The sequence below is a fragment of the Oncorhynchus mykiss genome, chromosome 6, assembly GCF_013265735.2.
Source record: "Oncorhynchus mykiss isolate Arlee chromosome 6, USDA_OmykA_1.1, whole genome shotgun sequence".
NCBI lineage: Eukaryota > Metazoa > Chordata > Actinopteri > Salmoniformes > Salmonidae > Oncorhynchus > Oncorhynchus mykiss.
The window spans coordinates 15,849,273-15,865,043 of NC_048570.1; the positions used below are offsets into that span (position 1 = coordinate 15,849,273).

The 15,771-nt window shown below is 42.1% G+C and overlaps 1 protein-coding gene across 9 annotated transcripts in view; it reads left to right on the top strand.

Annotated features, from left to right (window-relative positions):
* Positions 1–15,771, top strand: part of LOC110525313 (ras GTPase-activating protein 1) — a 51,291-nt gene that overhangs the window by 16,773 nt on the left and 18,747 nt on the right. For 8 of the 9 annotated variants that reach the window (XM_036979446.1, XM_036979444.1, XM_036979445.1 and 5 more), the window contains 9 exons: positions 6,887–7,039; positions 8,853–8,988; positions 10,727–10,797; positions 12,256–12,373; positions 12,667–12,698; positions 13,897–13,949; positions 14,179–14,329; positions 14,600–14,678; positions 14,804–14,927. In XM_036979446.1, coding sequence (XP_036835341.1) covers positions 6,887–7,039; positions 8,853–8,988; positions 10,727–10,797; positions 12,256–12,373; positions 12,667–12,698; positions 13,897–13,949; positions 14,179–14,329; positions 14,600–14,678; positions 14,804–14,927 — 917 coding nt within the window. Of the gene's footprint in view, positions 1–714; positions 852–6,886; positions 7,040–8,852; positions 8,989–10,726; positions 10,798–12,255; positions 12,374–12,666; positions 12,699–13,896; positions 13,950–14,178; positions 14,330–14,599; positions 14,679–14,803; positions 14,928–15,771 lie in introns of those variants that run through there. The other variant, XM_036979452.1, reaches the window with a different exon arrangement.

The window sequence follows — 15,771 nt, forward strand, 5'->3', positions numbered from 1 at the left end:
CATGTGTGAAGAAAAATAGAGCATTTTCACAGCTGCTCCCTTTTTCCCTACTGGAAAGAAAAAACAAAAAAATTGGTTAGAGACAAGTTGAAGGGTCTGGTTAGTGCATAAATCCATGCAGTGTTTTGAAGCTGTGGCATTTTGTACATTTACCTAAATAATCCCGGGGTTTGTAACCAATACAGAATTTCAGGGTGGGTGTGTTTTGAACCATGCACACCGCTAGCTTCAGGTGTGGTTGTATGTAAGCTGTTCACATAAGCACCCGGAGGTCATGGGATTATGTGTGTTGTTGCCATGCAACCTCACTCGTGTGATACCACTCCTTACCCCCACTGCCCCACTTCTCATTAAACCTATAGGCTGCGTGCTCATGATGCGTGGCTTTATTTTAGGCTCCAGAGGGCGAGGGAAATGGAGAGAGATTCATCCTTTCTGCTTGGCTTGAAGATGCAGACGGACTCAGCCTCCTCATCCTGTATGACAAACCTCTTCCCTCAGTGTTTAGACGATTTAAGGAAACTGGACAACTGATCAGAATATTTTTTTAAATCACTTAGCATCACTTCCAGCATATTATGTGAGGTCCATTCCAGTAGCCATCTTCCTCCTTTGGTTGCTGCTTACTGACCCTAGAGTGCGGAGATGACTTTATCTGGGTGGCAGGTTCATAGCATAGCACAGATGGATTTAGAGTTGTGTTTGCATTGCTTTCCGCACCGGAGCACTCAGACCCTAGTCACTCCAACTCAACGTTTTCCTCGGCAGCAGAACAATCAGCATCAGTGGAGCGGGAACTCCTTGTGAGAGAGCGGGACAGACCAGGAGATGCAGCAGAGAGCAAACTCCACGTAAGTGTGGCACCTAGCCATCCAGCCCTCCTTACTTTCCTAACAGGCTGGTAGGACAGGAGACTGAGGTGCATGATTATACACAATCTCTTTTCTCTCTCTTTGTTATTCATCTCTACCAGACAGAGTAGGGTTCTTGGAATTACCCATACCTTATTCCCCTAAATATAATTTGTAAGGCTTTGCTTTTTGTTTGGGTGAGTTAATGCTATGATTCTATATTTCATTGATCGATTGTTGGAGTCCACATTAATTGGCTCCATTGATGTAGACAAATTGCGATCTATATAATGATGTAGCATATGTTCCCTAGGTTCTCCTCCTGTACTTACAACTTGATGCTCCTTTGAGTTTTTCTAGTCTTCATTCATATTATGACAAGCTACATTATCCCCATCTCATTTGAATAGGGCTCCAAATATCACATTTTTGTTTTTAGAAAATTGCACATGAAAACTTTTAACACTTTTATTTTACATTGGAATAAAGCAAACTCCTAATTCAAATTGATGACCACTAAATAAAACAGTTGATGAAGTTTAATATAAATTGAAATAGGCAATGTTAGAGATTGGATGATAAACCAAATATTATTGACACTGACCATATCAATCACTTATTGCAGGCATTTTGCTCAGCTCTAGGCTATATGTTTGCTAGACCTTGTGGGTACCAGTTAAGGAGGACAATCCCATTCGTGATGGGAAAGCGTGATTGGCTTGTTTCCCCTCATGACCGCTGGCAGCTCAGCTGAGGCACATCGCTGATCTAAAGTGGTGCAGTTTCATTACTTGTTGACGCTGATAAGGAGTGACTTGACATCTTCTGAGATATTTTAGCATGGTGGCATCCATTGTGAGAGGATGAAGGGGGAAAAACAGGAGAGGGAATGCACACGAGAACTAGAGCCAGAGAGAAATGGTAATTCCTCAATCGAACATCAACAAGCTGAGTCTGCCCTCTCAGCCCTAGAGATGTAGCCCTTGGAAATCGAGAGGTCCCTGTCCCTCTCTCCTTCCTGCCCTCCACTCCATCCGTCCAGGGCTAACTAGAGGTCATGTCCTGAATGCTCAAACACAGATGCATTTCTGATTCATCCATTTGATTTGAGGAGCCTGGTGAAAGGGAAAAGACAGTACATGGTATATAGATAGGCTATTGGCTTGTTTCCCTTGGCACAATTTGAGGGTTTAAGCTGTGAAATGCTTTCCCAAAAAATGATTTTGAAACCTCTTCCTTCAAAGTGGCTATTTTGAACTACAAATAATATCATTGTGTAAGTCCATCTGTAGAGGAATCTCACATTGGTCCTGACAAATAATGTTTTCAGTGAGTAGTCTAATGAAATCGGGTAGCCTAAATGCAAGTTTTTTACATGGCCATATTTGATGTGAAAATATAAGCTAGGTCGGTCTATACCTAAAACATTTAGCCAGAGGTGAACCTTGATGTACCTCACTAAAGCTGCATGTGACTAGACACCATCTCAGCAGCTCCGGAGGGAGGTAGTTTTTTTATGAAAAATTACAGTTCTCAGCCTGTAGCCTCCTGTGGCAGAAACCCTTCCACAGGTTCAGTCCAAATGGAACACTCTGAATGGTCTGAAAATTGCTATGGTGAACGTCAGCACCCTGGGAATCTAATGCAATAGTCTGTTTGTTCTATATAGATTTCAGAAATACTTTTGAGAGAATTGCAGGGTTTCAGCTTGTTCATATTTCCCTGAATACTCTTGCACATTGGTTTCATAGGTGAAAACTGTTATTCTTCACTCAGCTAATTGAGGAAAAAACATTTTGTATTGGTTAATCCTCTCAGGATACACTGTAGCGTACTGGCTATATGCGATACACACTGACTCAAACGGAGGATTTTAAATAATTTGCTTGCTATGTTTCCTTCCGAAACTGTCAAGACACGTCATTACAGCAGCCACTAACTCTGCCCGCACTATGCTGTGTGCGAGCTCTCTGTGGTTTTCAGATAGAAGCCTCCCATCTAGTCCTCAACACTAAATCTACCCAACTCTCTTCCTCTTTCTCATGAGCGGTGTGAATTTCTGACTTTGCATTAAATTAGTCTTGCTTTTTCACTTCGTGCCAGCTGCATATGTCACATGCTGGTAATGGAGGCCCTCTTCTATCATGTTGTTGAAGTAAAGGGGCCTCTGTTGCCTGCTGTCATGTGATGTAACTCCCTGTACCTGTGCTTCCTGTGAGAAAGGGGTGCCTAGACTGCGAGGAGAGTGCCTGCTTCCACTGTGTGGGTGGGTGGAGGTTTGTTTTGCTTTTACCTAGCCTATTAGGTGAAGGACAGTCATGTTTGCATGACCAGTCAGTTTTATTGTTGACAAGTTTAGTTTGTTCTTTTAGTTCACAGTATGTAGGATACAGAGCAGCCTTATTTTAGGCTTATTTTTTTTTTTTAATTTTTTTTTAAAGAGTAGTGCTTAAGGGTTAAACTAGTAGCTGCCAGTAGGAACAGCCAGAGCAGAGCTTCATTGTGCTGCTCTTGATTCATGCACTGACACAACGAGGCATTCCTCAGGCTGATAAAACCAGCGTGTCCTATCGCTGCTGTCATGGTTTATGTTCATACCCCATTCATCACAACACCCTGGCTAACCCCGGCCTCCCCCATCCTCCAAAACGCTCTAACTTACACCTATATAAAAAAATAAGCTTGTGCATTAGTGAGGACTGCATTGTCATAGGGTGTAACTACTTAATTTTTATAAAACATTGCTTAGTTTCCATGGTTTTGTTGCTTTGAAAATAACTATGCAGTAGCTTGAGTAACTTCTAGCTGGTTACTGCACATAGGTTGGTGGAATATTTATAGACATTTTTAATTTTAAGTATGGCAAATAGAAAGTGTTTCTACGCGCTCATCTCTCAATGAATTACTTGAGCGGACACGATTTCCTAGTATGAAGTTAACCGAAGTTCCTCCTTGATTAAAAAAAAAAAAAGGTTATTCTATTATTGTTCTAGTCAGTTTCAGACGTGGTGGGAGTGGAACACTTATGACGGGTGTTGCAATGAAAAATATGACAAGCATCGGTCTAACACTATAAAAAGGAACACTGAAATTATTCAATAATAATCTAATATTAGCAAGAGTTGCACTTTTAGAATGTATGCAAGAAAATTAGCCCCAAAAACATTCGCACCTTGGCCCCTAGGCTAATCAGCCATCTTTCTACTCACGCAGCCACCATCGGACACCATCGTGACTATAACAGCTATACAGGCAGTTCTGATCTAAGGCAATTAAATTCTCTCCAGTGCAACTACAATGTAGTTTAGCAAACCTGGACGTCTGTCCAAGCCACAGCTGGCCAGTACAGCTCCGCTCAGGAAGAAAGACACAGTCATGGGGAGTTTCACTGTAGGAACCCACCTGCCTTAGCATTAACACTCCACTCCCTGTGAATCTGCACAGCAGCACTGAGATTACTGTGGACCTTTTTTATAGAGCAATCCTTTGACCCTATCCTCACTGGAAGGTTTAATAAGGAAGTCAATCCATGCACAGCTCTCGCTCTCTGCTTCCTCTGGATGGAACCCCCACTGTCTTCTGGCCTGTAAAATATGATGAGAGGATGCTCTGTGCACATATCTCATGGTGCAGGTAATCCGTGTGTTGGCAAGCCGTGTGTTGTTCCCTTTACAGGCTGAGGGGTTAATAGTTGCTGGATAAATAAATAATGAAAAACAACCGTGACCAACAGTGGAGATGGAGAGGAAAAAAGCCTGGAGCAGCTGCGTCTTTAGTGGAATCACAACCCCGGTTGTGCTGATATTCTTTGACCCCGAGCTACAAAGCAGACTGTGTGCGTAGGCAAACACCAAATGACTCACCTCTGGATCAGACTCTTTCCTCTGCTGTTATTGTGTTGTCGTTGTTTCAGATCGAGACGGCAGGAAATTTGCTCTATGCAAATGTTGGGTGAATAATATGGTTCTCTATACACTAGGAAAGATGCATTTGAAATGAGAATAATCATGAATCAATTTCAGCAGTTCTTTCAGAGTTAGAAATGTACAGTAGGCTTAGGCCTGCTTAGACACTTGATAAACCCATCTTTTCAATATATACACCTTTTTAGTTTAGGCAGATGTGGGAAAGATGCTAAGTGAAGACCTGAACATCCAATTCAACAGCAATACTGTTGGTTCAGGCCAACATGTATCTTCCACCCCACTTTTTGTAGGCATTGTACTATAGTCAGTCTCCATGCTGACTGATATATCCATGCCCCTATATACATGACGGGGTACCAGTACGAGTTAATTGAGATAGATATGTACATAGGTAACGTGACTAGGCAACAGGATAGATAATGAACAGTAGCAGCAGAGTATGTGATGAGTCAAAGGAGTTAGTGCAAAAAGGGTCAATGCAGATGTCAACTATTTAGCAGTCTCTCAATCATACGCTCACTTCTCACATCTGTCTTCCTCAGTCTCTCCATCAAACAAAACCTGCCAGTCTCTTAACCCCCGTCCACAGCACACCTACCCCCACACCAGACTTCATCGCTATCATTTATTCTTTTACAATAGCATACCCCTGCTCCTCTAAACCAGATGGGAGCACTTAAAGTCTTGTTTGAAAATAACTGTGACAACCTATTCACCCCCCCCCCCCTGTTCTGTGGTGTTAGCCCAAAATCTGGGACAATGTGTAAATGTTTCACCCATCTGGCGGGAACGTTAAGTCGGTGACCTGCTGAAACTTTAACCAGTGGTAGAAAAGCTTCTGTTTGACTAAAAAAGCAGCCTGCTTTTAATGGTGCGGCTGAAGCTTAAAAAGCTTTTGTCGTTTACGCTCCGTTCCACTCTCCTCTCGCCTGTTTTAGTGGCTGCTCTATATAGGTAGACTAGAGGGTAAAATCTTGGTGCAGTTTCTTACTAGCTTAATATTTCAGAAGATGTCAATGTAATGTTATGCTCACACTCGCTGTTGACTTGAGAATTGACCCTAGAGTCCTAGACACTCAAACTCAGTGGTGTCTTTTAAATGCATAACGTGAATAGTGGTGATCCCTTCTTGTTTTGGCTAGCATAGTTTGCTGGCATTTTAGTCTTGTCTAGTCTACATAAAACTAGATAAGAGCATTCTATCAAGTCCAAGAGTAAGGCCGTATACTACGATCTCTGCGAGACCAAGAACCCCAAAACAAAGCCTAGTCCCAAGTCAAGACTATAACATAACAGACCCAGCCGAGTACAGGGTTATTTTGAGCAGCAGACTAGGCATATTTATTTGCCTTGAATCAGTCACAAAGAATCCCTGTGTGGTTGTTAGGGTTTTATGAATGAGGATTAGTAAAGAAATGGTCTAATTTATGAAACTCTTGATTCAGACCTTTTTTTTTTAGGAGACATGGATGAATGAGTGTTAACCACTGAAGGATTACTAATGATGGACCAATGAGTAAAATGTTCATTGAATATGTGACTCCATTGAGTCTGTGTGGGAGTGGATGACTGTAACAAACTGAGAATGGTTTGAGATGTTGGGAACTGAAAGCGTTCATGTGACTGAATGGAATAGCCTTAGCTAATGATGGATGGGGTGAACAATGGAGTGGGTGTTTGGATGAATGTGGTAAGTCAATTTATGAATGACACTTCAGCACAGTTAATCATAAATTCAGTGATTTTATTTTATTTATTATTCATAATGTTTTACAAAGTGAACTTGTAGTGAACTTGCACAGCTATTAGGAAGATTATCACAGAAAAGTGTTCCACTTTTGTTTTGAATAAAAAAGTGTTTGAATCACATTCTGGCTAATGTCACGCTGTGCAACAAGCCTACATAAAGACTGTTACTGTGTGTATGTCCCTCCCCGCTCGAGTTCTCTCAGGTGGTATGCTTCATAGAACACAGCCTTAGTGTTGACAATGTCTCTCAGAGAGAAAAAAGTGTAATATTGCGAGCTGAATACAGAGGGCAAAATGGTGTACATGTAGGCCTAGGTATCCAAGGTTGACGATGCCCGTCCGTCCCTTCCTCCGTTTTAGGTGGTACCATGGGAAGCTGGACCGGACCATTGCTGAGGAGCGGTTGCGGCAGGCCAAGACTCCTGGCAGCTACCTCATCAGGGAGAGTGACCGCCGTCCCGGCTCCTTTGTCCTCTCCTTCCTCAGCTTGACCAGCGTGGTCAACCATTTCAGGTCAGTCAAAGCATGCGCACACACACACACACACACACACACAGAGTTAATTAATTCACAATGCATTAGTCATGACGCAGGTCAATCGCACAGACGCAGAAGTATGTCTCCATGACCTGCATATCGTGGGCTACAAACTTTTTTTTGTAGTCCCATGGTTCTTAAACTTTTTCAGCTCGAGACCCAAACAAGAAATGAACCGCTATCCCTTGACCTATCCCTGTGGGTTACAGATACAGACACAATGAATACTGCACAAACCACTGAGTCTAAGTTTATAGCCTTAGCCACCATGTCTCTAACAGCCTGCATCACAGAACAGAAAGTGAGCCAATGCAGATGTTAGACATAACATTCAGGATCCCATTGCTGGCTCCTTTGGGGCAAGTGTGTGGGTGAAGGTGAGACTTGTCTTTACCAGAGGGGTGCATGGGTGGACGGCCCGGCAACCATGCTTCCGATTACCAGCAGGCAGGACATTACCTCCATCCCCTCATTACCTTTTGGGGCTCAGGTAGCCTAGTGGTTAGAGCGTTTGGCCTGTAACCGAAAGGATGCTGGATTTAATTCCCAAGCTGACAAGGTAAAAATCTGTTCTGCCCCTGAACAAGGCAGTTAACCCGCTGTTCCCCGGTAGGCCGTCATTGTAAATAAGAATTTGTTCTTAACGGACTTGCCTAGTTAAATAAAGGTGTTAAAAAAAAAAATCCCCCCCCTTATCTAAGTATTGTGTCTCCATCAGACATTAGCCCCTGACAACACTACCCACTCGCATCTACTGAAATGTGGAGAAGTAATGACTTTTTCACAGCACTCCTGGTGTGTGAAGTTTTCTGGGTGTCTCCAGTGCTTTGGATGGCTGTGAGAGTGATGTTAGTCAGAACATGCATGCAGCCATCCACAAATAGCAGTTCTGTCTGCCCTATCTTTGCTCTGTGTCCACAATACTGTGGGGCCCTTTTGTAGCTCATTTGGTAGAGCATAGCACTTGTAACGCCAGGGTAAGGGGTTCAATTTCCGGGATGACCCATACGTAAAATGTATGCAAGTCGCTTTGGATAAAAGTGTTTGCTAAATGGCATATTTATTAATACCTTCAGGGTGTGTGCACTGTACATTCAACTGTGTTCATTCCAGTTCGATATATCTGTCGATAAGGCCCGGCCTGCATTCATGACATCACCCGCGCCTGTACCAGATCAACACCAAGCATTTCAATAGACGACCGAATAACGTATGGGGAAATGATGACATCTGATTCACAGCATTTCTTTAGAGACATGATAACGTTGATGCTGGAAACCCTTGTGGAATGGTATTAGGAAGGCAAGGTTAAACAATAGCCTAACCATGGGAAGATGTCCTTGAATGGTGTCTAATCTACTGTACATTAGTCAGACAGAGATTTGCTCAACAGATGGGCTGCGACTGAAGGATTATTCTAGGCTCCCCACTGTTAGCTGGCTCGCCAAGACTTTAATCATGCCATTGTCATCATTACTGGAGTAATTTCACACCAGACTATAATCAGTTGAGTCATGATAGTTTAATGCATCTGTTCTCCTTTTTGTTTCACAGATCCCAGGGCAACTGGGCCTAATTTTAGCACTGTGCTGTTCTGCTCTTGTACTTTTTGATGGTTTGAGTAGAATTTGTGGAAAGTGTAGCCTACTTATTTCTGCTGATTTTAATTGTTCAAACTGACACTTAAATTTAGGCCTTTATTTTCATACTTAATATTTTCTGCACACTGCACATTTTGCTTAGCGAATCAATTTGATATTGTGCTCTGTGTATCTGTGCATGTTTACAGGATAATCGCCATGTGTGGAGACTATTACATTGGCGGGCGCCGGTTCTCGTCCCTGTCGGACCTGATTGGTTATTACAGCTATGTGTCTTGCCTGCTGAAAGGTGAAAAGCTGTTATCACCCGTGGCTCCCCCAGAGGTAAGATTCCATTACGCTCAAGAGTAGAAACGGAGGTAAGACTCCCCCCTCCCCCCCCCCCTACATACTCAATGTACAGTGCCTTCAAAGTGTTCACACCCCTTGACTTAACATTTAGTAGTTATAGGCCGGATTTAAAATGTATTAAATTTAGATTTTTTGGGGGGGTCACTGGCCTACACAACACCCAATAATGTCAAAGTAGAATTATGTTTTTAGAAATGTTTACGTAAATGTCTTGGGTCAATCAGTATTCAACCTCTTTGTTATGGCAAGCCTAAATAAGTTCAGGAGTAAACATTTGCATAACTTAAATAAGTTGACTCACTCTGTGTTTAACATTTTATTTTTGACTACCTCATCTCTATACCCCACCCACACAATTATCTGTAAGGTCCCCCAGTCGAGCAAGGAATTTAAAACACAGATCCAACCCCAAAGACCAGGGAGGTTTTTCAATGCCTCGCAAAAAGGGCACCTATTGGTAACACAACATTTGTGGCTACTTCACGTGGTGTATTGTTTTCTATAATTTCTTGCCCTTTGTGCTGTTGTCTGAAACCAATAATGTTTGTACCATGTTTTGTGTTGCTACCATGTTGTGTTGCTACCATGCTGGGTTGTTGTCTTAGGTCTCTCTTTATGTAGTGTTGTCTCTCTTGTGTTTTTGTCTTGTTTAAAAAAAATCCCAGCCCCTGTCCACGCAGGAGACCTTTTGGTAGGCCATCATTGTAAATAAGAATTTGTTCTTAACTCACTAGCCTATTTAAAGGTAAAGATTTGGTAAAGATTTAAAAAGCAGACATTGAATATCCCTTTGAGCATGGTGAAGTTATTAATTACACTTTGGATGGGCTATCAATACACCCAGTCACTACAAAGATACAAGCGTCCTTCCTAACTCAGTTGCCGGAGAGTTATGAAACCGCTCGGGGATTTTACCATGAGGCCAATGGTGACTTTAAAACAGAGTTTAATGGCTGTGATAGAACTGAGGATGGATCAACAATATTGTAGTTACTCCACAATACTAACCTAATTGACAGTGAAAAGGAAGCCTATACAGAATAAAAAGTATTCCAAAATATGCATCCTGTTTGCAACAAAGCACTGAAGTACACTGAAGAACATTTCACTCTGGTAGGCTAGAGACAGGAAAATAACCACATTTATGTGTGGAACCAATTTATACAAATCTTTCCATACAAACATTTTCCTACCAAACTGGGCATGAACTATAAACAGTAGCTTACTGCTAACAAAAGAGCTGTAGAATAATATAGTAGTTCAGTATAATGCTTCTAGAAAGAAATGGCTAAATGCAAAAGTAAAATACAACATTTTAAAATATGGCCAGATTAGACATTGTGCATGTTTGACAAGTGGGCAGAAATCCACATAGTCATAGTGAGAGAGGACAACATCTATTTTATAAAAAAAAAAATTCAGGCTGTAACACAACAAAATGTGGAACAACGCAAGTGGTATGAATACTTTCTGAAGACACTGTATCTGGGAGATATCTGTCCCAACTTCCCCTACACCCCAGGCCATATTTCATAACTATCGAGAGAGTGAGAAGCCAGGAAAATACTAATGAGAGGTGTCTTGGAGGGTGTCTAGTCGAATACTTTCATTTGGATTGCTCAGGGGAGGGTTTGAAGATTTTAGTGGAAGCATTGGTTAATAGTGAAGTTTTTAATAGTGTGCTTGTGTCTGTCTGTGCTTATGTGTGTAGCCTGTAGAGGACAGGAGGCGAGTGAGAGCCATTCTTCCATACACCAAAGTGCCAGAGACCGATGAGATCAGGTAAAACCTACAAAGACACATTTTATGGAATGTGAGTGAGTGCCTTGTTGAAGGAGAGGACTGACAAGCACATCATCTGAATAATACAAAAACAGACCTCTCCCTGTCATTTAGCAAGACCCAGCACACTAACAGGTGAGTCTGGCTATTCTTTGTCAGATCATGAGAAACGTCTTTCTGAATCCAAGCCTTAACACAGAGACACTGCTAGCTCAGTCTTTGCATGGTTCTATCCAGTCAGCTATCTTTCTTTACAGTGGTGTGTAGCTTAAAGGAGACACCTTGTGGTGAATTGGTGCTACTACACCCAAACATTGCTGCAGGGACTTGCTTCCATTCAGCCATGCGCATTAGTGATGTCGGACACTGATATTGTGCGATTAGACCTGGCTCGCAGTCAGCATTCCAATTCATCCCTAAGGTGTTCGATGGGGTTGAGGTCAGGGCTCTGTGTAGGACAGTCAAGTTTTTCCACCGATCTTGACAAACCACTTCTGTGTGGACCTTACTTTGTGCACGGGGGCATAGTCATACTAAAACAGGAAAGAGCCTTCCCTAAACTGTTGCCACACAGTTGGAAGCACAGAAATGTCTAGAATGTCATTGTATGCTGTTGCTTTAAGATTTCCCTTCACTGGAACAAAGAGACCTAGCCCGACCCATGAGAAATAGCCACCAAACTTTATAGTTGGCACCATGTATTTGGGCAGGTAGTTCTCCTGGCATGCGCCAAACCCAGATTTGTCTGTCTACCAGATGGTGGAGCGTGATTCATCACTCCAGAGAACGTGTTTCCACTGCTCCAATGGCGGCAAGCTTTACACCACTCCAGCCGACAGGGTGTGTGCTGGCATTGCGCATGGTGATATTAGGCTTGTGTTCAGCTGCTCGGCCATGGGAACCCAATTCATGAAGCTCTCGACGAACAGTTCTTGTGCTGACGTTGCTTGCAGATGCTTCAGCACTCGCTCTGTGAGCTTGTGTGGCCTATCACTTCGCGGCTGAGCCGTTGTTGCTCCTAGATGTTTCCATTTCACAATAACAGCACCTACAGTTGACTGAGGAAGCTCTAGCAGGGCAGAAAGTTGACAAACTGACTTGTTGGAAAGGTGGGATCTAATGACGGTGCCACGTTGAAAGTCTGAGTTCTTCAGTCATTCTACAGTCAATGTTTGTCTATGGAGATTGCATGGATGTGTGCTCGATTTTTTTTTTTTTTATACACCTGACAGGTGTGACTGAAATAGCCGAATACACAAATTTAAAGGGGTGTCCACATACTCGTTCAGTCGGCGATTAGCTGTAAAGCCTCAAGGAACCCCCACAGCCTTTAGATCTCTTAACTAAATAGACAATCATTATTGAGGAAAACAGTGTTATTTTTTGTGTAAAAGGAGACGCAAGTGTAAGTACATGTGTAGCAAAACATTGACCTGTTCCTCCTCTGCTGTCCGTCAGCTTCCTGAAAGGGGACATGTTTATCGTTCACAATGAACTGGATGACGGCTGGATGTGGGTGACCAACGTGAGGACGGAGGAGCAGGGCCTCATTGTAGAGGATCTAGTGGAGGAGGTGGTGAGTTAAAGATCAGTGCTCTGCACAGGCTTAAGATCAGCCCTAACCAAACACCATTCATTGTGCCCCAAACGGTACACTATGTTGTGCACTACTAAAGTAAATATGGTACCAATTGGGAAACTGTTGTGGTTTGCCATTTGAAAACGCCTTCAACCGTTTTTAAAAAAGTTATATATTTTTTATTTTTAACACAGGTGGCAATGGTAGCCATTTTATAAGTATTTTCTGTCTTTTAAATTTGTCATTACTGCTCCACTGATTGGTTAAACTGACATTGTTCTTGTTTTCAGGGACGGGAGCAGGACCCACATGAGGGCAAAGTGTAAGTTTATTTTTATTCTCCTAGGTGGCCATACTATCCAACCCCCCCCCCCCCCCCCCCCCCCCCCACACACACACACACACACACACACACACACACAACATCAACTCAATAGGAGAGCTTCATTTGTTAAAATGGCTCATAGGCTGTCTAAAAATATCATTGGAAGTTCATTATATCCCCACCTTCTAGCTGCCTCTGCACGCAACCCATGGTTACAATATCTTCTATCCAACATACGTTTTCCTGTTGTGAAGGGGAGTGTGGTGTGTATATATATTTTTGTTGTGCGTCAAGCATTGCGCTGTTTATGACTTCAAGCCTATCAACTCCCGAGATGAGGCTGGTGTAACCGAAGTAAAATAGCTAACTTGTTAGCGCATGGTACAAATGGTATACAAGGAAATAATCCTATAATAACTACAACTTAAAACTTCTTACTTGGGAATATTGAAGACTCATTTTAAAAGGAACCACCAGCTTTCATATGTTCTCATGTTCTGAGCAAGGAACTTAAACGTTAGCTTTCTTACATGGCACATATTGCACTTTTACTTTCCTCTCCAACACTTTGTTTTTGCATTATTTAAACCAAATTGAACACGTTTCATTATTTATTTCAGGCTAAATTGATTTTATTGATGTATTATATGAAGTTAAAATAAGTGTTCATTCAGTATTGTTGTAATTGTCATTATTGCAAATTAAAAATCGTCCGATTTAATCGGTATCGGCTTTTTTGGTCCTCCAATAATCGGTATCAGCGTTGAAAAATCATAATCGGTCGACCTCTAGTGTATACAGCATACGTCGTTAGTGACGTTGACATAGTCCATGTTTGCATCCATGCGACTCAGTGAAGTCTATGACGTAGTTTGTGACTCTGATACAAACACAATCCGGCTGTATATCTAGGTGTGTTTATTTTGTTTGCCAGCCTCCCAAAGACGGACTGTAGAATGTGAAAAATACATTTCACAAATCAAGCATCAATTTATTTATTATTTAATTAATTCAGACTGTTTGCTTTCTGATGTCACAATTGACCAAGTCCAACAGGATCTATCAAGTTGCGATTCATCATCCTAGACTGATCTGACCCTTCTGAAACCCCTCACTGCCCCTTTTTAACCCAGCACATATTGATCTGTTGGTTTTCTTTCCCTTTACACTCCCCAATGGTCCATCCTGTCTTTAGCTGGTATCACGGCAAGATCAGCAAACAGGAGGCCTATAACCTTCTGATGACAGGTACCACTATACTTTACATATTACATGATCCTCACTATAACCTTCTGATGATGGGTTAATACTCTCTCTGCACAGTGGGGGTTACATTCCCATTTCTATGTGTTCTTGTTATCAACAATGTTCTGTTGCCGAGATATATGTTCCGATAATGTATTGGTAGTAAAACATCAATACTAAACATGTTAATGCCAACAACATCAGTGAGTTTCTCTCGCTCTCTTTCATTTAGTTGGTCAAGTGTGCAGCTTCCTGGTCCGGCCGTCAGACAACACACCCGGGGATTACTCACTGTTTTTTCGGACTAATGAGAACATCCAAAGGTTTAAGATATGCCCCACCCCCAACAATCAGTACATGATGGGGGGGAGGTACTATAACAGGTATGTATGACGGGGGCTCATACTGTCTCCCAGTGCAGTAACCATCAACCATTCAATAGAATCAGAAAATAACTGGTTAGGAAAACCCTGTGGCCTTACCTATAATTGTATAAAGATGTTGTGATATCCAGGTTTACAGTCCCACATAGAAATGTAGCTTATACAGAAAGTACTAAATACTATTAAGTCTGAAGCGTTATGATGGTCACTGCTGGTCAGTAGAAATAACTGCTGTGCTCAGTCTCTTCTCTATCTCTCTCTCTTTGACAGTGTTGATGACATTGTGGACCATTATAAGAAGGAGCAGATTGTAGAGGGCTACAACCTGAAAGATGCTGTTTCGGTGCAGGTAAGCCTGAGTTTAGAGACCTCCATAGTTGTGCGACCCCTATCATATCACTTTGAGAAGGCTATAGATTTACATGTATTTCATTTAATTGTGTTGTTTTATTGACATTCATGTTTGTATTTCAGCACCAGGAACAAGTGCTCTCAGAGTTGGTGGACGGCAAGGAGATCTATAACACTATCAGACGGAAAACGAAAGATGCGTTCTACAAAAACATTGTCAAGAAAGGCTACCTCCTATTCAACAAAGGTACAGTTGAAGTCGGAAGTTTACATAGGTTGTAGTCATTAACTTGTTTTTCAACCACTCCACAAATTTCTTCTTAACAAACTATAGTTTTGGCAAGTCGGTTAGGACATCTACTTTGTGCATGACGCAAGTAATTTACAGATTATTTTACTTATAATTCACTGCATCACAATTCCAGTGGGTCAGAAGTTTACATGCACTAAGTCAAATCAAAGTTTATTTGTCACGAATACCGAATACAATATTGAAATGCTTACTTACAGGCTCTAACCAATAGTGCAAAAAACGTATTAGGTGAACAATGGGTAAGTAAAGAAATAAAACAACAGTAAAAAGACAGGCTATATACAGTAGCGAGGCTATAAAAGTAGCAAAGTACATACAGACACCAGTTTGTATGGCTGATTTGAATATGTACATGTAGATATGGTCAAAGTGACTATGCATATGTGATGAACAGAGAGTAGCAGTAGCGTAAAAGCGTGGTTTGGGGGGCAAACATTGCAAATAGTCCGGGTAGCCATTTGATTACCTGTTCAGGAGTCTTATGGCTAGACTTGGCACTCTGGTACTGCTTGCCATGCGGTAGTAGATAGAACAGTCTATGGCTGGGGTCTTTGACCATTTTTAGGGCCTTCCTCTGACACTGCCTGGTGTAGAGGTCCTGGATGGCAGGCAGCTTAGCCCCAGTGATGTACTGGGCCGTACGCACTACCCTCTGTCGTGCCTTGCGGATGGAGGCCGAGCAATTGCCGTACCAGGCATTGATGCAACCAGTCAGGATGCTGTGCCTTTAAACAGCTTGGAAAATGAAGTCCAGAAAATGTCATGGCTTTAGAAGCTT